Source organism: Nothobranchius furzeri, chromosome 11, assembly GCF_043380555.1.
Source record: "Nothobranchius furzeri strain GRZ-AD chromosome 11, NfurGRZ-RIMD1, whole genome shotgun sequence".
Lineage (NCBI taxonomy): Eukaryota > Metazoa > Chordata > Actinopteri > Cyprinodontiformes > Nothobranchiidae > Nothobranchius > Nothobranchius furzeri.
Genome location: NC_091751.1, coordinates 71,965,745 through 71,988,100, shown reverse-complemented (window position 1 = coordinate 71,988,100; position 22,356 = coordinate 71,965,745). Strand labels below are relative to the sequence as shown.

Sequence of the window (22,356 nt, the reverse complement as noted above, 5' to 3'; positions counted from 1 at the left end):
CCTGAACCGGCTGCTTTCTGTGCTGACAAGGATGCGTCACACCAACGTCTGTGACACTTCTGATGAAGACCGCAGTCGCCGGTTGAAACATGTCAGGGTTGATGTGGGCTGTTGAACGCTTCTCTAACCACGTCGGTGGACAGAAATATTCGGACATGTAAGGTTGTGTCGGGAGTATTCTCACGTCCCACTTTGGCAAGTTGGGATCTGGTCGCCCTACTCACAAGTCACAGTACACAACATTCACAGGGTGTAGACCCATTAAAAGTATTTGGTCCAGAAGATATTTCCTAACAAATGTTAAACTATTTTAAAGGGAAAATTGTGTTTGTGAAAAAAAAATCATCTAAACTAAATTCAACCTGCTGCATCAGCAGAAGTATTCTTGTTATCGTATCAAGAGATTTTTAACTCATTTATTTTGAACTGTGAACATCTGCCACGAGCCATGCAGGACCAGGCAGCAACATTATTACAGCCCAAAATGTGAGAGCTGGAAAAAACAGAGAATCGGGAATGTACCGTATGATGTCACACCGGATGGCGTCGCATCAAATCCATTCATAAATAAAACTTATTTCATAATAAAAATGTTACCGTTTGTGAGCATCTGCCTGTCAGACCTCTTATCGGTTGTTTTTAGTAGCTGAAGGTTACAATAACAGTTTACTGCCTCGGTGTGTTTTCACCTGTAATAGTGTGTGTGCTGCTGTAACGAGTGGATTTCTCCACTGTGGGATTAATAATCTGTTCTAATCCATTTACAAATGCCATGAAGGGCAGACCACGACATTAAAATAAGCGACTGTTTTATGGAAACATTCAACTTGCAGAGTTTCTGCCTTTACCTCACTGCTTACAGGGTATTCTCTTGTTTCCTTTGACTCTTTGGTTCCCACTTTTATTAGTCGATCCTGGCTCCACCTCTCCGTAGTCCCACTTGTGTCAAGATTTAGATGGAAAAGTCCTTTTATGGAAGGAAACTTCCCAAATTCCAGAGTAGTGGGCGTGGTCCAGAGTAGTGGGATCCTCCCTGCATTCCAGACTCGCCAGACCAGACAAATGACCCCAACTCCTGAGTCACTGGCAGGAAAAAGGTTTGCAGAAGTTACTCAGGTGACGTAATGTCGGCGGTCTTGGTTTATCAGGCTGAAGCCTGAAATAAGTAAAACCCCTGAATGAACATAAAATACATCCACAGGAAGTGGAATTCTCAGGTCAAAGGTCATCACAAACTCATGTGCTTGTTTAAACCAGCTGGTGGGTCCTGACCTTAGGAGTACCTATAGAGCTTCTCTCTGGAATGTCCAACATCCCCTCAGGGCTTCTAATCCTAGACAAGGTAATAAAAACTGGCGTGAGTGTGTGTTAGATGATGACATCATCCATGTGCATCAGCAGCACTGATTCAGTCCACTCATCCTGTTGCACCCAGCGTGGTTCTGGTCCCGTTCAGTAAGGCTGGACCCAGATACCGTTCTCCGCCTAGCTCTTGCCCCGCTGAGACCTGGCCGCAGCTCCACAGAAAGATTCAGATAAGGGTTGAATCACACGAAGGCCAGTACTCCGTTCTAAAACTCCACACACAAACCTGTCAGCTTAGTTAGACATGTTTACGTTTTAGTGCCTTGTTGGATCAGCTGTTCAGACACAGGGCGGTGTGCGCCCCCTGATGGACAGACTAGAGAAGCACAACAAGAAAAACATCCTGGGCCTGAAGGAGGAACACACATATGTTCACCTCGGTGGTGACAGAAGCAACATGAAGGACCCACAAGTCAGCTGGCAGAAAAAAGATTTAAATCATTTTATTTTCAAACAATTTAGATGTTAAACACTGAACAAATAAAGACCCAGTTGAAACTCAAGAAAAACTATTCATCAGTTGTAGCATGTCCTTTATTGCCAGCTGTGTTGTGCAGTTTGTCTGCAGAGCCGCTTCTCCTCCGATCAGCAGAAAACGGTGCGTATACCAGAGTCGCGACCATCACAGGTGTGGATGTTCTCACCGACGTCTACACAGGCTTGTGTTGTGGAAACACTTCCAGACCTAACGTTTACCAAGGCACAATGGTAGGGATGAGAACGAGGACCGCAGCTGCAGAGGCCAACCTTCATTTAACTGGTCAGATAATGATTTATGATGGCTTCTTTTAAATAGAAATAAAATTTAGAAGGTCACTCATCACACAAGGAAGGGCCGAAATGTTCTCCACCTCTGACTTTTTATGTCGGCGGTTTAAACAGGAAACGGGGCGACTTTGGGCGCATGACTGAGACACGTCTACATTCACATAAAGGCCGTTAAACTCCAAATGAAAGTCTGTTAAACAGCTTCTGAGGATCCTGCTTTAATCCCGCCCACCTGACGGTTTCTGATGGACACGAGATGTGTGTGTCCACGGGCCAGAACCATCAAACCAACCCAGAGGTGCGGCTATGCCTGCATCAGTCACCGAGGATTAGATGGGAGAAGAAAAACATCCCATAAATGAACTAAATAGATGTTTAGATAAGAAATGCACCCTTCAGTCCAGATGAGGCCTCTTGTTGCAGCTCATGTGCTCCAGCGCTCCTGGACACACTGGGCTGGACAAGACCAGCAAGCCTAGCTTAGTCCAGCCCAAGTCCTCTTAACGTCTTCATCACTACCAGTGGTTCATTTGGTTTAAACTGAAACTCAAACAGCCCTTGATGTTAAAACTTAACTCTTTAGGTTTCATACCAAAGTCTCAACACTCTCACAGGCGGAGCTGTGGCGACGGGAGTCGAGCGGCCTGGGCTCGTACCAAACTCGCAGCAGACAAACAAAATCACAAAGGATCTCGTCTCCATCGAGACAAAAGGTGAAAAAGAACCAGCAGCCGTTCTAAAGCCCTCAGTCCAGGCACACATATGGCAGGATGTTCAGTCTGCTTTCGTCTCCATGAGGGTCCAGTGATATACACGCTGTCCAATCATACCAGGCTCCCTTGGTGTCGTAACAACCGTTCACCCCCTGCCAGGTCTGTGTGTGTATTCTGTCCAGGTCCTCATCCGTCACCTCCCGACTCACACCTGGTAAATCTCCTGTTAAATGGTCCGTCTGCAAAACGTGTGTTTTATTTGAGTCTTTAGTCTCCCTTTCTTCCCTTTTTAGATATTCTGACATGAAGAAGTGTGCGCTAGGGGCCTGGACCCCCGAGGAGGTGAGCACGTTGCTCTGAAGGTTCAAGTAGGATTGGATTATTTCATTTCTAGTCAGCTCCTTCCAGTTGGTCTGGTGGAAGGGGTTTGAGCTGGGACCTGGGGCGGGGGCTGCACAAGGGGGCTGTTGGACAACGACTTCAGTTCTCTGCCTGGACTCTCCCAGGTCCGGAGTGGGGGGGTCCTCTGTTGGAGAAAGTTCTTTATGCACCAGAGGTTTGATCTGACCAGTGACCGGGTCAAATGTCAGTCTGCGTTCTTTTAACCGCACAGGTTTAGTCGTGTCCTCTAGTTTCAGGCCATCCAAGTTAACGGAGTAGTCTCTAGGCCTGTACTTCCTCCTTTTATGCTCAGAGTTAAGGACTGGCCCATCAGGGTCATCAGACACACTTAAGCTTCTTTCAACCACCAACCTGTGGACCTCTGAGTTCTGCGGGGGAGGCGGGGGGGAGGGGGAATCCAGTGTTGCAGATAGATCTTGGGGAGAGCAATGAGAGAATACCTCTGATGAATTAGCAGAGGGCACTGAAGACCGAAGAGAAGAAAGTTTTTCACTGTGAGACACCGGTGCTGGGGAGGACAGAGGCTGGGAGAAGAACAGGGGGGAGTCTCTAGAAGATGGGCTGGGGACCGGCGTTCCCTTTGCTACGTACGCTGAACGCTTAGAAACGGGGTCTTGCTTTAGGCTCCTGGGACTGGAAGTGAGACTGCGGGGACTCCTCGCTGGGTAATAGCCCCCGCCCCCTTCTTCCAGTTTAGCTTGCTGTTGCATCACAGCAACTTTAATCAACGAGGAAGTGCTAGGTGCTTTGGCCATGCCAGGGGAGCTGGGACGGGGCTTGACAGCATTAACTGGAATTCTGTTTCCTTTGTCATTTTCAAGGTGGTCTGTCCGAGGCCTGTCAGGAGAAGGAACGACCTCCTGGTCGGCCAACGCATCGGCACCACCAGCAGTCCCGTTGGTGGGTGGCGGAGAAACAGAGTCATCAAACGCCGACAACCTGGAGATTTTTTCTGTTACGTACACGCCACTGTCTCTGTGCTCTGCCCGCCGCTTGCGGTTACTTGACTTCTCAGCCTTAGGCGAGTATGTGTTGTGAGCATCACTTCGGATTGTGACTTCTGTGACCGCTTTCCCCGATACAGAAATGTCAGGGGGAGAGGGATCGGTTTTGCAGGGATGGGAACTGCCATTGGTAGACCCCGGGACACTTGCTGAAACAGCCGGCCCAGGTTCAATCAGTTTTTGCCAGTTTCTCAGGAGTTTCTTTGCACGCCTTGCAAGGTCTTCATCCTTGGTTTTCCTCCTTACATCATTAATCAGTTTTCCAAGTCGAGTTTCCTGAAAATAAATAATTAAAAAGTGAAAACTATTTTGGCACCACAGCCTCTGTAGGCATTAACCGCCTATGACACGTTCATTCTTACCTCAAGTGCTTCTTTGGTAATCGGATACTTCTCAAGACAAGCGATCACTTCCAATACAACCACCATGTTGCATATCTGCAACAAGGACATGCCAGCAGTTAGTAACCCCCAGCTTCTACTGGTGGCAGTAATATTTAGATTTACAGCTGTAGTCTGTGGATGAAAATGTAATCACACTGGACAATCCCACCCAATCACATTCCCACAGTAACAGGAACTCCAGAGATCTGGACTAACTGCTCCCTGACTCCGGGGTGGAAAACAACATGTTCATCGGGAGAAACTCAGCTGGATGTTTAGCTCCAGAAACCGAACGATGTTGCAAAGCTGATGTGGCACAGAGACACTCAAAAATACCTGGAATCATCTCAGCAAAGGTTTATGAACTTGGAGCAAACCGAGCATCTTGTCGACAGCGTCAGCCCTAGCCCGAGTCGGTGGACCTGCCTGTGTTAGCTAGTCAGGGTAGTTAGCATTTAACTTACTTTAGAAGGAAGGAGCATTTCCTCAACGCTATTCCAGCCACTTGGTTCCCTAAACTTTGTGATTGTTTAAATAAAACATTTTCACTAAAACTGTGCTGTTTGGGATAACTTAAACTTTTCTTTAGATGAGATGATTTCGTAAAACAACGACTGGATTGCTCCTTTATACCAAATCTGCTTTGGTGTTAAGCTACGTTAGCAGCTAACAGGCTACATAACGGCAGATATCCGTCCAATCAACGCAGCGCTGCTGCTAAATTAGCTGGCATGCTAGCTGTCAACTCGCCCCGAGCCTTTTTGTCACCGAGACATCCGACGTGTCGAGGCCGAGCGCACCTTTCAGCGTAGTTTGTATAAACAGCGACGTGCCACCCGAACAGCTGCGTGGATGTTGATAGGCAAACAAGCTAGCGTTAGCTTTAGCATTGCTCACATTGCTCTGACTGTCAATGGCCTGCAGCAGCCGGTCCTTCATCTGCTGCGGGGTTGCTGAGACCGTTGTCATTGCCTGTTCGGTGCGATCCAGGAGATGGAGGGAGGAATCCTCCAAAACGAAAGCCGGGTGACTCAGAAGCCGCTTCGGGAACACGTCGGGCGCCCGAGCAGCATGCTTTCTGTCGCATGTAGGTCTGAGTTGATCTCACATGGAGTCGGAAATATGTGAGCGGAGCGGAGTCGCTGCTGCCTCGGACCTCCTCTCACTACCAACTGCTGGATGCCTCAACGGCCTCCTGCTGCATGCTGGGATACGATGTGTCTACGTCATCACGTTCGTACGTAACCAAGTAAACATCCCGACCACAGTGACGTTTTTAAATATAAACTTTGTGAGTTGTTTTTCAGTAAATATTTGATTGACCGATTTTATATGAAACGTTTAAATTAAATTAAATTCAAGTTTATTTATGCAGCAACTTGGTGGACTGAATGACGGACTGACAGTTATGAAAAACCTGTTTATTACAGATGATACATGTTTGTGATTATAAAAATAACAGATCTAAGACAGATGCTAAAGCACATTGTGATTTCCTACGGACCTGTGAAAAGGACAGCTTTTGAGAGCTTCTGGCTCATGCTGTCACACTGAAAGCTACGAGTGGCTAATCTTGCAAGGTGGTGCATCCTCAGCTTAAAGAACAGGGAGACAACAGATGTCAACAGTGTACGGGAGTGACACTCAGTTCCGTACGGTGTCTCACTGATGAGCTCCCCGAGCAAAAACACATCCTCTGACCCGATCCTCTTGTGCACGATGTAGATGACCTCCAGTGGTTTGATGGGCTGTGATCGTCTGCCCACTGATGCCTGGCGAATTGCCCACTCTGCTGCTCTGATGACCCTCACAGCACCTTCAGATGGGACCACAAGACCCCGTTGTTCTGCAGAGACAGCAAATGTAGCTCTGGTCATCACAGGCAGATGCAGCATCATCACCAGGCTGGCACGGCAGACATCACAGGACAGCTTGGTCATGGCTCGCCGCACAACAAATCCTGAAATTACAATTACTAATGTAACTGGACAGTGTGCTTGTCTTCATACTTTACATAAGCCTATAGAACAACACGGTGTCAGGTGAGAAATCAGACAAGAACTACAGTTTGTCTACCTAAAGTAATCATGATTAGTAAGTGTGGCATTAATTCCTTGTATTTATTAATCAGGGGGATTTGATGAGCCAGCAGTTTTTCTAAAGACTACAAACATCTTTTGTGTTTTTCTTCTGACCGCTTTTTTAGGTTCTTTTTGAAACACGGGGAAGGTTTTTTACCTGCTGACACTTTTGATTGTGTCTGCGATCTTCCTCAGAGCTGACCCCACTGAGCGTTTTTTTTACACTATCTGAATGAATAATAGTTCAAAAGCAAAGCAGATGACAGAGACTTATCAGCCTAACACAGTTGAATGTTTGTTATTGTTAAATCGTATGAATGACACGTTGCCGTGACTGAAGACATCGTCTATTAGAGCATCCATAAGAAGCACAAAAGTCAGGCATGCTTGTTGTGTTTCACGCGTATTTCGTGTCCCATTGATCATTTTTCCTTGACCACAAAAACAAATCATGACATTCCAATTAGATGACGTCAGCACATCTGTTGCACGTACGTTGATGAAGCCGTATGGAGTTGTGAGAGCAAGCATTGCTGGAATCCGAGTGTTCACTCGTATTTGTTCGTAGCGAAAGATTCATGGTAGTTTTGAGGGATTTTTTGGCTGCTGCAGGCCCCCGTACTTGTTACCTGGTCACACAGGTGGGTGGGCTCAGCCCATCTCGCCACACAAACAGGAAAAAAGACACCTGAAACTGTATGAAGCATGACGGCTAAATATGGGAATTCATCTTAATTATTACAGATGTGACCGGCTACTGCTAGCTTGCTTTTGTGTCATTAGACCAAGAGGGGAACTCCACCTGGCAAAAGTGAACCCTACTTGAAATGAACAAAAGTTGCATATGCCGGTTTCTGCTGCAGAGATTCCATATCGAAAGTGTAGACTGGACACAGGGCGGGGCTACACATAGAGATCTGGCTGCTGCCAGGTTAGCTGTCATTGGTTATTGGTCATAAGGTTTCTTAGAACTTTATTGAACTCCGAGCATAAAGAAATACCAACACCTCAGCACTTTGTTATTTTTGTGAAAGTTAAAGTAAAAATTTTTATTCTGGCTACTGATTTGTTTAGTCTTTCACGTGGGAATATCAAACTTTAAGGTTAATTAACTAAATTCAGTTCATTTACATAGCCCCACGTCAGGACCAGAGTCGTCTCAAGGACCTGCACACAGTAAACATTCCAATACAGGTCAGGTCATTAAGCCAATCAGTAACACGTTTCCAATAAAAGGAACCCAGCAAATCGCATCGAGTCACTGACTAGTGTCAGTGACTATACAGCAATCCTCATACTAAGCAAGCATGCAGCGACAGTGGAGAGGAAAACTCCCTTTTAACAGGAAGAAACCTCCAGAGGATCCTGGCTCAGTATAAGCAGTCATCCTCCACGACTCACTGGGGATGGAGAAGACAGAGCAGACCAGGCTTATGATGGAAATGTGGAACTCGGAAAGTAAAAACTGAAAAGGTGGACTTTTGCATAAAATAAAATAGATTTCATTGCAGTATTTTTCACTCTGGAAGACAATCCGTGGTTACTAAGTTCAGGGTTAGCAGTTTACTGGAGCTGCAGTATAACATAGCCTGGCCTACCAGACTCCTCCTCTGTTTAATTCTACACAGAGAGAGTCTGGTAACGCTCCAATTCAAATAACCCCACCCTCTGAGAATTCTAGCCAAGCCGATCAGCGCCGAGCACACCGCGACGCTCAGTTGCTCATAACAAACAAACATGGCGGCTGAAGCGGGGTTCGATGCGGCTCTTTCCTCTGTTCTAAATGACTTGAAAATGTCTTTAAAACCAAAGCCTTTCTTCTATAGAAAGATGTTTTCACCGTCAGCAGGTGCAATTTTTGATTACAGCTAAAAAACTACAGCGTTGCACGGTACATTCGGCATTTGCGCCTTTCTTCTGATTGGTTATTTTTGAGCTGGCCAGTCCCGCCCCTCATGTGCCTCTGCCTGTGAGTTACCAGACTCTTTCTCTGAGTTAAACAGAGGACGAGTCTGGCAGGCCAGGCTAAGTATAATCTGCTTTCTGGTAACTATTTTACGGATGCTGATCCACAGGTATGTTTGATGCTTTTATTAGAGGTTTCTCTGCTGCTGTGGCCCCCAAACTCTGGACCTCTCTCCCCCTGAGCCTGAGATCAGTGGACCCCGTGGTCTCCTTTAACCCTCCCACTGACCTAATAGGTGTGGCCCCACGAGGAAAGTTGACCATTGAGCAGGATTGATGGTTTATCCCTTGGGTCCACGTGGCAGGGGTGAGGAGTGAGCACCACCTCACCCCTGCCACGTGGACCTCAAGGGATAAACCATCAACCCTGCTCAATGGTCAACTTTCCTCGTGGGGTCACCCACGAAGACAGTGGGAGGGTTAAAAAGCAGCTGGCTGTGGTGTGACCTTCCTCACTACCGTTCTTTGTGCTGCTATCTCTACCAATCCTGTACTACCTTTTTCATATTTTTTGTCCTAATTTTTCAGTACCGTATTTTCCGGACTATAAGTCACTCCGGAGTATAAGTCGCACCAGCCATAAAACGTATAATGAAGAAGAAAAAAACATAGAAGACGAACTGGACTATAAGTCGCATTTTGGAGAGAAATTTTATTATTTTTCTTACAAAATCTGAGACCAAGCGTTTCACATTACAAGACAAGTACGGGCAACAATAACAGAATAAACAACCAGTGCTGCATCAGCGGTACGCAGCAGCGCGCCACGGTCTCCAGCAGAGAATGGCGGTGTTTCAAACCCTCCCAGCGGGCGGGGAGAGCTCATTCCTGGTCCGGAGCGGGCCCACAGCAGCGCAGTAGATACATAATTTGGTATATAAGTCGCTCCAGAGTATAAGTCACAGGACCAGCCAGACTATGAAAAAAAGTGCGACTTATAGTCTCGCAAATACGGTAATTTCTTTTTCAATTTCCCCTTTTATTTAAAAAATATTTTGTTATTGTGAAGTGACACGTGATTTTTCTTTCTTTAGAGGAGCTATTTAAAAGATCAGACCTGCTCAGCAACTCTGGGCCATTCCGAGTAGAGTTCAGGTAGTCTGTTGGTCCCAGAATACAGCTTGGAAAGTGGTCGTTTTGGCTGGCCTGCCAAAGTGGAGACATGCCTTATGTTAATGCAAATTGTTTTAAATGCTCAGATGTGAAACTTGCCCCTCGCCTCCTTTAAAGGACTTGCAGCATACGGTTTTTGATCTTCCAAAACAACTATAGGCACAATATATGATGAAATATTAACGTTGTCACTAATGAAATGTAATTTTTATGAAACTATATATATATATTCTTTCCGTGAGCCATTCCTTTAACCCAGACGTTGTCATGCATGTTCTGTTTGGAATCTGGTTTTGTCTGTTTTGGGAAAATACTAGCAGGCAAGCAGGGTGAAGTGTCTTGCCCAAGGACACAATGACTTATTTTGCTTCTTTTGAAGCGCTTCGTGATTTTTAGCTTGAGAGGCGCTATAGAAATGATATTTTCTTCTTTTCTTCTTCTTCTTCTACAGACAGGTGTTAACCCCTTGGCCGCCAGAGTTTTTCCAAGAAAATTTTCAGTTTTGAAATTACTATTTCAAAAGGTTGTATTTAGAAAATGGTTAGAGATAAAGGTACCCCAGGGATGGGAGTAGATATTCTGCTGGGGTGGGGCTGGGTTGGTGCCCTCGGACTCCGTGAGGCTCTGTGATGCTGCTGCTTTGGGCCCTGGCAGGATGGGCTGGGGTCTCCATGCCCTGAGTGGCATTTTGGAAACAGAGGTGCCTATTGGGGCCAGTGGGGGAGCCGGCTCCCTGGAGGACTCACCCCCAAAATCCACAACCTCCGCACCGCCCCCGCCTTCCACAGCCGCTCGCTTCCGAACTCAATTTTTCTTGGTACCCGCTCTACAACGGCTCCGCTCCGGTGCGGAGACCTGAGGGGGGCAAACAAGCATGCGCAGGATTTTCGAGATCTTGCGATACAGTCCGAGCAATAAACGCGGAAGTTGGATCCAAACACCCGTTGTGTGGGAGAAGCGTCGGTATGAACTGTTTAATCTGCCCATCATTTGTGTTGAGAGATCAGCAGTGTTTGGACCAACAAAGTGTGACTACTTTGATAGTAGAAACTGTATTTATGGCTTACTTTTGTGCATTTAAAGTTCAGCCGCCATTGATAGTTGTTAAAAGTTGTTAAACCGGTGCATGTGAAACAAAAAACGCCTTTTGTTTATCGATTTATTGTGAAAAACGGAAGTTGTGCTTGCTCCTTTTCCTGTTGGGCGGTTGTGATTTCTGTCCATTTACTGCGGAGGTGCTCCGGCGTCCGGCGAAAATAGGATCGATTCTATTTTTGCCGGATGCCGGAACAGAGGGCGGCGCACTGCGCCGCACTGCCGGAGCACGGCCGCAGTAGTGGAATTGCTGATTGACTACAACGGGACCGATTTTGCTCCGGCGTTCGTGTCGGAGCGGAGCGGAGGTAGTGGAATTTGGGGGTAAGCCCAACCAGCCATTCCTCCCCATCCCCGCATGTTTCTCTCCTCCTGCTCCCTCACATCATCACACAAACATGCACATAAGACCTTGGGGGGTGGACAAGTCAGGGAGTGCGGGTATGGACCCCATTTCCACATTCCTGTGGCAACCTGCCCCCCAATTTTATTTGCACCTTAAACATTTCCACCGACGACATTCCACGCAAACACACACTTAGGGCCTTGGGAGAGAGCACATCCAACGGCATTTGGCAGGGGGATTTCTCAGCCTCCTCCTGGGTGCCGGTGCCCACTTCCAATTTTAAACTGCACTTAGACACCGAGGGCTGTGGGTGCAAGTGGGGTGGTGTGGTGGCATCAGCTGGCATAGGCCAGACGATGTCCGCACTGCCCGCTCACCACAGCCATGGAATACACCTCATCAACACTCACTAACACCATACTGGAGCAGGCAGAGGGAGACTAGGGGTCTTAGCACACCTCTGTTGTTGCTTGGTTTATTGGGGCTGGAGGCTAGGAGGGAGACACACACAGGTGCTCACATGGTGCTCTCATAAATATGGACTTGGGCACGTTCAACACAGGTCTTAAGGCTATGGTGGGCACTAAATGCACTGTGATTTATTATCGTGTGATTGTTCAGTTAAGCAATGTTGATTATATATTTCTTCATCAAGTTGACGCAGTGATAGCTTGCTCCTGTTGTATTGTTGTGTGGCCTATTTGTTTTTGTTTTATTGTTTTCTTTCTTCTCTCTTTCTGCAGGTCTAGAAGCAGACTCTTGTTCATTGTTCATGGCACAACAAAGAAGAGCCACCTCCACGGGACAGGACTCAGCAGTTCATTTGCATCTAAAGGACAAAGGTCACTCTTTCGAGGATGCCAACGTTCACATTTTGGACAGAGAGGACAGATGGTTTGAAAGAGGAGTAAAGGAAGCCATTTATGTCCACTGTGAGCAACCATCTTTGAACAGAGGCGGTGGTTTACGACACCAACTGTCTGCCATCTATAATCCAGTTTTGAGATCCCTTCCCAGATGCCTCAATGCCCACGCATATCCTGGGCCATCTGACCTCAGGAATTCACATGATAGGGTGGGGCCAGGTTTCACAATGAGCTCACCTGAAACTCTGGCTGAATAGGACCCACACCCACCCTCACACCTTGGCTCATGTGTTTATGTAGATCATCAGGGGGTCTTTTGTTCCCTCTTCAGGGGGAAACTCCCACTGGGTTTAAATCTGGGACTCTCCACCATTTGACCTTAGAACTGAAGAAGCCTCTCGGATGAGAGGTGAAACGTCTTCAAGCAACTCAAAGAAGTCCAGACGCTTTTCTTTCAAAGCTCATTAGTTGGAGAGGTTACATCTCCAATCTGGTCCGGGAACGCCTTGGGGTCCTGCCGGAGGAGCTGGTGGAGGTGGCCGGGGAGAGCACGGTGTGGAGCTCCCTAGTTGGGATGCTGCCCCCATGACCCGGACCCGGATAAGCGGAGGAAGACGACGACGCCTTCTCATTCTGATGTAGAAACAAACTGCAAAATAAATAAAAGATTTTCATGAAACTGCTCACTTTTTCAGATGTTGAGTCAAACTTTAGCAGAAATCGTTGATTTTCATGAAACTACTCTCGTTTTCTGATGTGGAGTAAAACTTCACCATGAAGGTTTTTTATGAAACTGCTTTCTCATTCTGATGTAGAGTCAAACTGCAAAAGAAATAAATGATTTTCATGAAACTACTCACTTTTTCTGATGTGGAGTAAAACTTCACCAGAAATCAAGAATTTTGATGAAACTGTCTTCTCATTCCTCCTTGAACCGTCACCTTATCGTGGTGGAGGAGTTTGAGTGCCCTAATGATCCTAGGAGCTATGCTGGCTGGGGCACTTTGTGCCCCTGGTAGGGTCTCCCATGACAAATTGGTCTTAGGTGAAGGGTGAGACAAAGAACGCTTCAGATCTTTCATGGATGAACTATCAAGGAGTCGGAGTACCCGGCCCGGAGGGTTACCGGGGTCCCACCCAGGAGCAAGGCCTGGGATTGGGGCCAGTGAGCGAGCGCCTGGTGGCCGGGCTTTCACCCATGGGGCCCGGCCGGGCCCAGCCCAAACCGGAGAACATGGGCTCATCCAACTGTGGACCCACCACCCGCAGGAGGAACATGAAGGGTCAGGTGCAGTGTGAAGAAGAAGAAGAAGAAAAAGAAAATATCATTGCTATAGCGCCTCTCAAGATAAAAATCACGAGGCGCTTCACAAAAACAAGACAACAAATGTAAAAATATAAAAAAGCATTTAGAAAATGTTTAAAAGTATATTTAAAATGAGCAAAAATAGACAATTGGGATTTAAAAGAAAAAATGTTAAGAGAGAGAGTGAATAGGAAAAAGGGAAATCAGTGGATCCTGAGGAAGGTGGAATAGGTGGGGAGAGCAGAATAAAGAGAGAGAGGTGAAGAAGGTCATACAAAAGCCAGCTTAAACAAGTGAGTCTTCAGCTGCTTTTTAAAGGAGACCACTGAGTCCACTGATCTCAGGCTCAGGGGGAGAGAGGTCCAGAGTCTGGGGGCCACAGCAGCGGATGATCTGTCACCTTTGGTCTTTAGCCTGGTGCTGCACAACCAGTAGGCTTTGATCACTGGACCTCAGGGACCTCCTGGGGGTGTAGGGACTAAGAAGATCACCAATGTAAGATGGTGCTTGTCCATGTAAGGCCCTACAGACCAGAACCAGGATCTTGAAATGACTCCTGAAGTTGACTGGCATCCAGTGAAGCTGTAGGAGAAGCGGGGTGATGTGGGTGTGTTTGGAGGACTTGGTCAGAAGCCGAGCACAGGCATTCTGAACCACCTGTAGACGGTTCAGGGAGGTTCTGCTCAGACACGTGAAAAGAGAGTTACAAATGAGAGTGGATCGGGTGGCAGACCGAGGCGGGAGCCTTGGCGGTCCGATCCCCGGACAAGTAAACTGGTTTTCGGGACAAGGAACGTGACCTCGCTGGCGCGGAAGGAGCAGGAGCTTGTGGCAAAGGTAGAGAGGTACTGGCTCGATATAGTCTGACTCACCTCGACACATAGCATTGGCTCTGGAACCCAAGTCCTTGAGAGGGGTTGGACACTCTCCTTTGCTGGAGTTGCTCCGGGTGAGAGGCGGAGGGCTGGGATTGGCTTTTTGTTAGACCCAAGACTCTCCGCCTGTGTGTTGGGGTTTAGCCCGGGGGACGAGAGGGTAGCTTCCCTGCACCTTCGGGTCAGGAAACGGGTCCCGACTGTAGTTTGCGCTTATGGGCCAAATATCAGTTCAGAGTACCCACCCTTTTTGGAGTCCCTGGGACGAGTGCTAGATAGTGCTCCATCAGGGGACTCCATTGTCCTGCTGGGGGATTTCAATGCGCACGTGGGCAATGACAGCGTGACCTGGAGGGGTGTGATTGGGAGGAACGGCCCACCTGATCTGAACTTGAGTGGTGTTTCATTATTGGACTTCTGTGCAAGCCGCAGTTTGGCCATAACGAACACCATGTTCGAACATAAGGATACCCATCGGTACACTTGGTACCAGGGCAGCCTAGGTCGCAGATCGATGATAGACTTTGTAGTCGTATCATCTGACCTGCGGCCATATGTTTTGGACACCCGAGTGAAGAGAGGAGCGGAGCTGTCAACTGACCACCTGGTGGTGAGTTGGATCAGATGGCAGGGGAAGATGCCGCGTAGACCTGGCAGACCCAAAAGCACAGTGAGGGTCTGCTGGGAATGCCTGGCAGAAGAACCTGTCAAGACGGTCTTCAACTCCCACCTCCGGCAGAGCTTTGACCGCGTCCCGAGAGCAGTGGGGGACATTGACTCAGAGTGGGCCTTGTTCCACTCTGCGATTGTTGAGGCGGCTGTTGCTAGCTGTGGTCGCAAGGTGGCCGGTGCCAGTCGTGGTGGCAACCCCCATACCCGCTGGTGGACACCAGAGGTTCGGGGAGCCGTCAGGCTGAAGAAGGAGGTCTACAGGGTGTGGCTGGTCTGTGGGTCTCTGGAGCCAGCAGACAGGTACTGGATAGCCAAGCGGGGTGCAGCAGTGGCAGTTGCCAAGGCAAAATCTCGGGCGTGGGAGGAGTTTGGTGAGGCCATGGAGAAAGACTATCGATCGGCTCCAAAAAGGTTCTGGCAAACTGTCCGGCGTCTCAGGAGAAGGAGGCAGCAACTCGCGCACACTGTTTACTGGGGAGCTGGTTATCATGAGTGATATCGGTAAGGATTTCCATCTTGCATGATCATCTTCCACTTTTTTTAAAAGTGGGATGTAGTTTAGTTTGGTTAGATGTGCTAACTTGGGAGAGACATTAATTCCCAGGTATGTGATATTCCCTGACTCCAACTGTGTATTAAGTAAATTGACAAAAGATAAATTAATTGGTAGAACTGTGGATTTTAACCACTTTATAGAGTAATCTGAAACTTTTAGTTTATCAATTCTATTGAATGGGAGAGAGAGGATTGAGAATTCCGGAGAACGAGTAAACCATCATCTGCATAAAGACTGATCTTATGTTCTATTTTCTTACACTTTATCCCTTTAATATCTGTTGTTTGCCTAATTGCTGCTGCTAGTGGTTCAATAAAGATAGCAAACAGTGAGGGGGAGAGTGGGCATCCCTGTCTGGTCCCCCTCTGAAGACAGAAGCTAGCTGATATTTGGTCGTTCGTCCTGAAACTCCGGACAAACTCTGATCGTAATCGGAAGCAAAACATCATCCCTCATTCAGACTTGCTTCTCCGGATACGAGAGTTCTGATAACAACACCACTCACACACACCATCAACCTCAGGTCTCATTCACACCAGATACATCCATTATCCGTAGGGATGGGTACCGAATTCTGTACTTTTTAAGGCACCGACCGAATTCCATAGTACCGACCGAACACCGATTCACGTCATTTCAAACAGTGCCTCGTTTCGGTACCCGTCCTTCATAACGAGAACTTGCCGAGACAGCTGCGCATGCGCAAGAGCGTTATGTGGTCGCTCCCTGTGAGCCAGTTGTAAACAGAGCAGCATGGTAGAAAGAATGCACGCTAAAGCTTGGGTCCACTTCACTAAATGTGATGGGTAATTGGGTGATGAGGAAACCAGCGACAAAGATCTAAGTGAGACATCCTCATCTTAATCTGCTCCGGTAGGTAAATAAAATGTTTAAGTTAACGTTAGCTTGATATCTTAGCTTACGTTTTGCTAATGGTGCGTTCGCTTTCTCCTCAGAACTCCAAATTTCCGACTAGAAGAACAAGAACGCGCTCTAAAGTTTGGCTTCACTTTACTAAATGCGACGGGTGATTGGGTGAAGATGAAACCAGTGACAACGATCTAAGTGTGAGGCATCATCGTTTTAATCTGCTCCAGCAGCTAAATAAACTGTTTAAGATAACGTTAGCTTGGTATGTTAGCTTCCATTGCTACCATTGTTATCAGCTAATGGTGCGTTCGCATTCTCCTCGGAAATTCTAACTTCCCAGTAGGAAAAATCAAATGAAAAAAGACGGCAAAAGGAATGAAGATACACAGTAAATTTAGTTCACAGTAAAGATGTTTGCTTCAGTTTAATTATCAGCTTATAAAACTACAAGGACGATGTTAAAATACAAACAGTTGAATGTTATTTATCGTGATATTTATCAAATATTGTTATGAATTGAGAAAAATATATATTTAATTATAAAAGAGAATTAAAATAATAAAGACTCAAAAGTATCGAAAATTGGTACCGTTAAGTATCGGTATCGATTCCTAGGTACCGGGAATTAGTACCGAATCGATTCAAATGTCAAAGGTACCCATCCCTAATCATCAGTTAGAGTTAGTTGTTTAAAATTGTTTAAATTATTTAGTAATAAATCATCTTAAATGTTTAAAGGACTCTCTCTCTCATCTCTTGTCTCTCAGTTACTACAAAGTGTTACAAATCCCTACAATAAAAAGTTCCAATCTTCTGGTTAAATAACTTAGTGGTCCATAAGATTGATTCCATAATCGATATGCAATCTTATTGTCTCACGGTCCTTAATTAGATGGAAATTAAGATCATTACACTTGTCAACATCTTCGACAAGAGTACTTGCAATAGCTTAGTCCATTTCTGACAGTCTTTTTTCATTGATTTATGTAGCGGAAATCCACATTTTATATCCTCAGATTAACTTTGTTTGTATTCACACGAAGGACAACCTAAATATTTTCACAAAGTTTTTCCTCTCACATTTAGCAGAAGAAAACAAAAAAGAGGAATTTGAAACTGGCCTGCAGTTTCAGCATTCTGGTTACCTCCTACAACTCTCCCAGGATCGTAAATTGCACCAGTTTGACTGGCCTGCCTTCTGCGCCAATCAGGAGGCGCAAGTAAAATCAGAAAACTGGTCTGTTTTACATCATCCTCAGATTGACTCTTTTCTCAAGATAGGGGAAGTCATAAAATTTCTTTTAGGTCCTCCTGGGAGCTTCAAGACCTGAGTCTTTATAAACCTTGCATTCCTGGTTATCTACAATCAAAGAAGGTGTTTAGGTTGTTTACTCTTAAAATAGAAATCAAGGTGCTCTAAATTAGAATCTTATCCGCCACAGACCAAACCGTTTGTTTTGTGTTTTCTTTTATGTTAAACCTCTGTCATTTGGTGTTTCTCCAGTTAAAATTCATGCTAATGGCAAAACTGTCCAGTTTTAAGACATGAATTTTATTCTTTCCCATTTAAAGTAATACTTTGATGCTAAAGTAATACTTTTTGAGGATTTATATGAATAACTGTGTTAAATTGTGATCAAGGACTTACCATCTTGGAGAAGGTAGAGTTTATTTGGAAGAGCCACAGTGCCCTCCAGTGGTTTTTGAGTGAGATACAGGTGGGCTTGCCCAAAAGGTTATATAAGCACCCATCCGAACCTCATGGCGGCAGTTTAAGAACCACAGACGCCTTAAGCAAACATCTGCTTGGCTTTTCCATCTTGGCCTAGCAAGAAACCTACACTCTAAAGAAACCAAGCCATTAGCTCTCAAAAGTTTCGGCAGGACAGAGGCAACTCCGTTTATTTTGTTTTGACGTCCCACGCGCAACCGGAAGTTGACGCGTTCAAGAAGTTGTGCATTAAGAGTTGAAAGCAATTTGGAACAGTTCTGATTCGGCACCGTTTGTGAATCGGGACTCGCGCTCTGAATTCCACGTTTCGGTGCAACTGAGTTGAGGACCTTAAAGTCAAGCCACGGTGGAGGAATGCATCATTCTCCAGTCCACAGACGCTCGTTGACCTAAGCTGAGGTGCCAAAAAGTCCTACGGCCCCTGACGGCCACATTCAAGCTTCTGGACCGGCTGAACCAGCCCACAGGACACCTCTTTGGCGACGGAGAAAAGGTCTGTGAATCATTTTCATCTGGCTGACTTTTCCTGCTAAGCCTGATTAGTGAATTCAGACTTAAACTTTTATGGCTTGTTATTTTCGATTCAAATTCCCGTTTATCTCTCAAGATTTACTTTTTCTTTCTGCCGCAACAAATCCATACACACACATCAACTCTCATTGCATCCACTCACACACATGAACACACCCCCTTTTGCACCCATACCAACACACAAGCACACACACACACTCACCCATTTCACCTAAAAACCCACATGAACATTTCACTTTGTTCCCCTTTAGAAATTATTTCCCATTTTTCTATAATCCTGGTGTCACCGAATTTCCACTTTATTACGGATCAGTTATTTCCTATCACTGCCATAAAACTTTGGGTTACCAATTTTCTTAATAACCATGCATTAAACTATAAGCTGTGTTTGGTCCTCTTGTCAATGTAATGGATGTTTGTAATAAACTCACAAAACTTAAATCATGCCTGATCATTGCCTAGCGATCTTGAGAATAGCCGGCTCATTCTGACAAGAATTTAGCTTTCAGATTAAAATGTGGTGTTAACTTTGAGACTGATTACATTCAGAAGAAGTTAAATATTCAATTCAATTCAAGTTTATTTATATAGCGCCAAATCACGACAAGAGTCGTCTCAAGGCCCTTCACATAATAAACATTCCAATTCAGGTCAGTTCATTAAGCCAAAAATTCAGTGTCCCAGTTCACACAGACAAAACTGGGTGGTGCCCCGAATTAATTTATATAACATTATAAATGACGAAAACAAGCCAAGTCCACACCACATTTGATAAATACAGATATAAATCTATATTTATCGCTACATTTAACTACCATAGCTTGATGTTTTGGTGTTAAGAATCTTAAAAGCGGGACACTCCATATATTTCATGAATTTAATCAGATGGCAAAATTTAGCTTTGGCCATTTCATTTGTTGCAATAAAATATGCAGTTTTTGGAAGCCCTTTTATTTCTTCAGCACATTTTAACTGCGCATCTTCAATAGCCTTTTGGCTGAATCTGCCTCACGTTTTCTTTTAATTGCTGCTGTGTGACACACACCATCTGAGTGACGGCGTTACGTTGATGTTTTGTAGCATCGACTAGTAAAAGGCACAGCACCGCACATTTTACAGATGGAGCAGCTCATTTCACCATTATTATTTTCAAGCCAGGGATATAGTCTGAGCCAGTTAGCCTGAAACTTATCTTTGGGCTGCTTGGTAATATTGCTGATGCTACCGCTTCGAGAGTCCGAAGGATTTGGGTCATCGCTGGTATCAGCGCCACCTCCGGTGGTGGGGCTAAGGCTTCAATTCAATTAATCCCAGAGGGAAATTAGAGTTTCAGTACACACAATTCTGAGATCAGACATACATACATAGACACATGACAAGAATTGGTGACTGTGGTCATTCGCAACCCGAGTCGTGCTACTGTAATAGATCAAGAGGGTTTATATGAGGGTAGAGTCGGGAGGGGGGGGGGGGGGCACTTCAGAGTTACCCTCACCAGAGAGGGCAGCTGTGCTATGCAAAAAACACCTCAGACAGATATGTACACAGACTTCAGACATTACACAACATTAGTGTCCACTAGGTGGGGAGGTAGGGTTGGGACTCTCTTCACCGAATTTCCACTTTATTACGGATCAGTTATTTCCTATCACTGCCAGCGCGTTTCACCTCCGTTTGGACAGGGGAGGGAGATAATGGGTTAGAGAGCATAGCATAGCATAGTTTATTTATATAGCACGTTTAAAATGCAGCATGGGAGCTGCCCAAAGTGCTGCACAGGCTAAAACAAAACACAACCATTACAAGGAGCTAAAACAAAGGATAAAAATCTCAATCAAAGGCAGATAAATCATGATGAATACTAAGAACACATTAAAACAATGAATAAATCACTAAAACGAGTCACTGTCCAAAAGCCAAAGTGTAAAAGTGGGTCTTTAAACGAGATTTAAAAACCGCCAGAGATGGAGCCTGCCGAACTCCAATGGGCAATGAGTTCCATAGCTTTGGGGCAGCATGGACAAATGCTCGTTCACCCTGCGATTTGAGTCTCATCCGCGGCATGTGCAGCAGCAAAAGGTCAGCCGACCTCAACGTGCGGGTGGGCACATATGGAGTGAGAAGGGCAGAGAGGTAGGAAGGTGCCAGGTCATTGAGTGCTTTAAAAACAAAAGTCAGTAACTTAAACTGCACTCTGAAAATGACAGGGAGCCAGTGAAGATGTTCCAGGACAGGGGTAATGTGGCTACGTCGGTGTGTACCCGTCAAGAACCTGGCAGCAGCGCTCTGAACAACCTGCAGCCGATTTAGAGCAGAGTCCGGAACACCAATGAGGAGGGCGTTTGCATAGTCCAGGCGAGAGGTAATGAAGGCATGAATGACTGACTCCAAATGCCTCCGTTTCAGGATTTGTCTGAGGTGAGTAAGGCGGCGAAGCTGATAAAAACAAGACCTCACTACAGAGTTTATCTGTGGGGCCATTGTGAGTCCAGCATCCAGCTTGACCCCGAGACTCGTCACACACTGTTTGGGGTATAGGGTTAAAAGGTCACAAACAGGGTGAGAGCCATGGTGGTTGTGGGGGTCAAAAACAATAAACTCAGACTTCTTTTCATTCAGTTTTAAGAAGATGAATGCCAGCCAGCCCTTCACGTCAGCCATACATGCAGCCAATTTCGAGCCCGCATTCTTCTCGTCCATTTCCACGTATAGCTGACAGTCATCTGCGTAGATGTGATAGCTCAGGCCATGCTGATTCAAGATGTTGCCCAGAGGCAGAAGGTAGATTGAAAACAGCAATGGCCCAAGAACGGAACCTTGTGGCGCCCTCCAAGGCAGTGGAAGACTGGAGGATGCACAGTCACCAATCTGTACAGAGATGGTATGGTTTGATAGGTAGGAGTGGAACCATTTATGCGCCACCCCCGTCACCCAAGACCCAAGCCGATTCAGTAAAATTTGGTGATCGACCGTATCAAAAGCCGCTGAAATGTCCAGCTGGAGCAGCAGTACCATAGACCCAGAGTCAGATGCCACCAGAATGTCATTTAGCACCCTAATCAAAGCAGACTCAGTACTATGGTTTGGTCTAAAGGCTGACTGAAACACATCCAGCAACAAGTTGTTGTTCATATGGGCAGAGATCTGACCATGCACAATTTTATCAAGGACCTTCGAGAGAAACAGGACTTTCGATATAGGGCGAAAGTTCTCATAAGTGGAGGGATCCAAACCAGGTTTTTTCAATATCGGCCAAACAACCGCATCTTTAAAAACCTTAAGGAACACTCCAGTGCTGAGGCTAATGTTAAAAATGTTCATGAGTGCCGGGCTCAGCGCAGACACCGAGTCACGCACCAATTTAGCTGGGAGGCAGTCCACCGAAGAGCCAGCTGGCTTCATGGAGCACAGTGACTCCTAGATATGGTTCCACAGCCTTCACCGGTCACAGTCTCGCCCAGGCTGGGATAGGGAGAAGAGTTACCATAGCGACAGCAACATTCCACATTTCTTCTGAGGGGGGAGTTTACACTTCAGCCTCACAGGCTCCAAGGGCACCAGATTCAGATAAGCATTGTTTTAGGGACAGACAGATAATTTCCTCTATGCCTTAGTGTTCTGTTGGTCTTCAACCCCTCTAGATCCAATAATGGCGTAATTAATCTATCCCAATCCGTGCTGATCTGTCCACAACTCTCTCCTTGATGGAATCC

The 22,356-nt window shown here is 46.1% G+C and overlaps 2 protein-coding genes across 3 annotated transcripts in view; both read right to left on the bottom strand.

Moving 5' to 3' along the window:
* Positions 1-1,783: 1,783 nt before the first annotated feature.
* Positions 1,784-5,812, bottom strand: crsp7 (cofactor required for Sp1 transcriptional activation, subunit 7). Of its 2 annotated transcripts, none has more exons than XM_015977382.3 (3): positions 5,533-5,812; positions 4,615-4,689; positions 1,784-4,528 (listed from the first exon to the last, which is right to left on the bottom strand). In XM_015977382.3, exons 1-3 carry the CDS (start codon positions 5,602-5,604, stop codon positions 2,879-2,881), a joined length of 1,797 nt encoding a protein of 598 aa, XP_015832868.3. In that variant the 5' UTR covers positions 5,605-5,812; the 3' UTR covers positions 1,784-2,878. The 2 variants fall into 2 exon arrangements, with proteins under 2 accessions (XP_015832868.3, XP_015796010.3); XM_015940524.3 differs by having other exon boundaries at positions 5,436-5,564.
* A 172-nt stretch (positions 5,813-5,984) lies between these two features.
* Positions 5,985-22,356, bottom strand: part of gng12a (guanine nucleotide binding protein (G protein), gamma 12a) — a 67,188-nt gene continuing 50,816 nt past the window's right edge. The window contains exon 8 of the mRNA XM_070541831.1: positions 5,985-6,481. Coding sequence (XP_070397932.1) covers positions 6,132-6,481 — 350 coding nt within the window. The 3' untranslated portion in view covers positions 5,985-6,131. The remainder of the gene's footprint in view (positions 6,482-22,356) is intronic.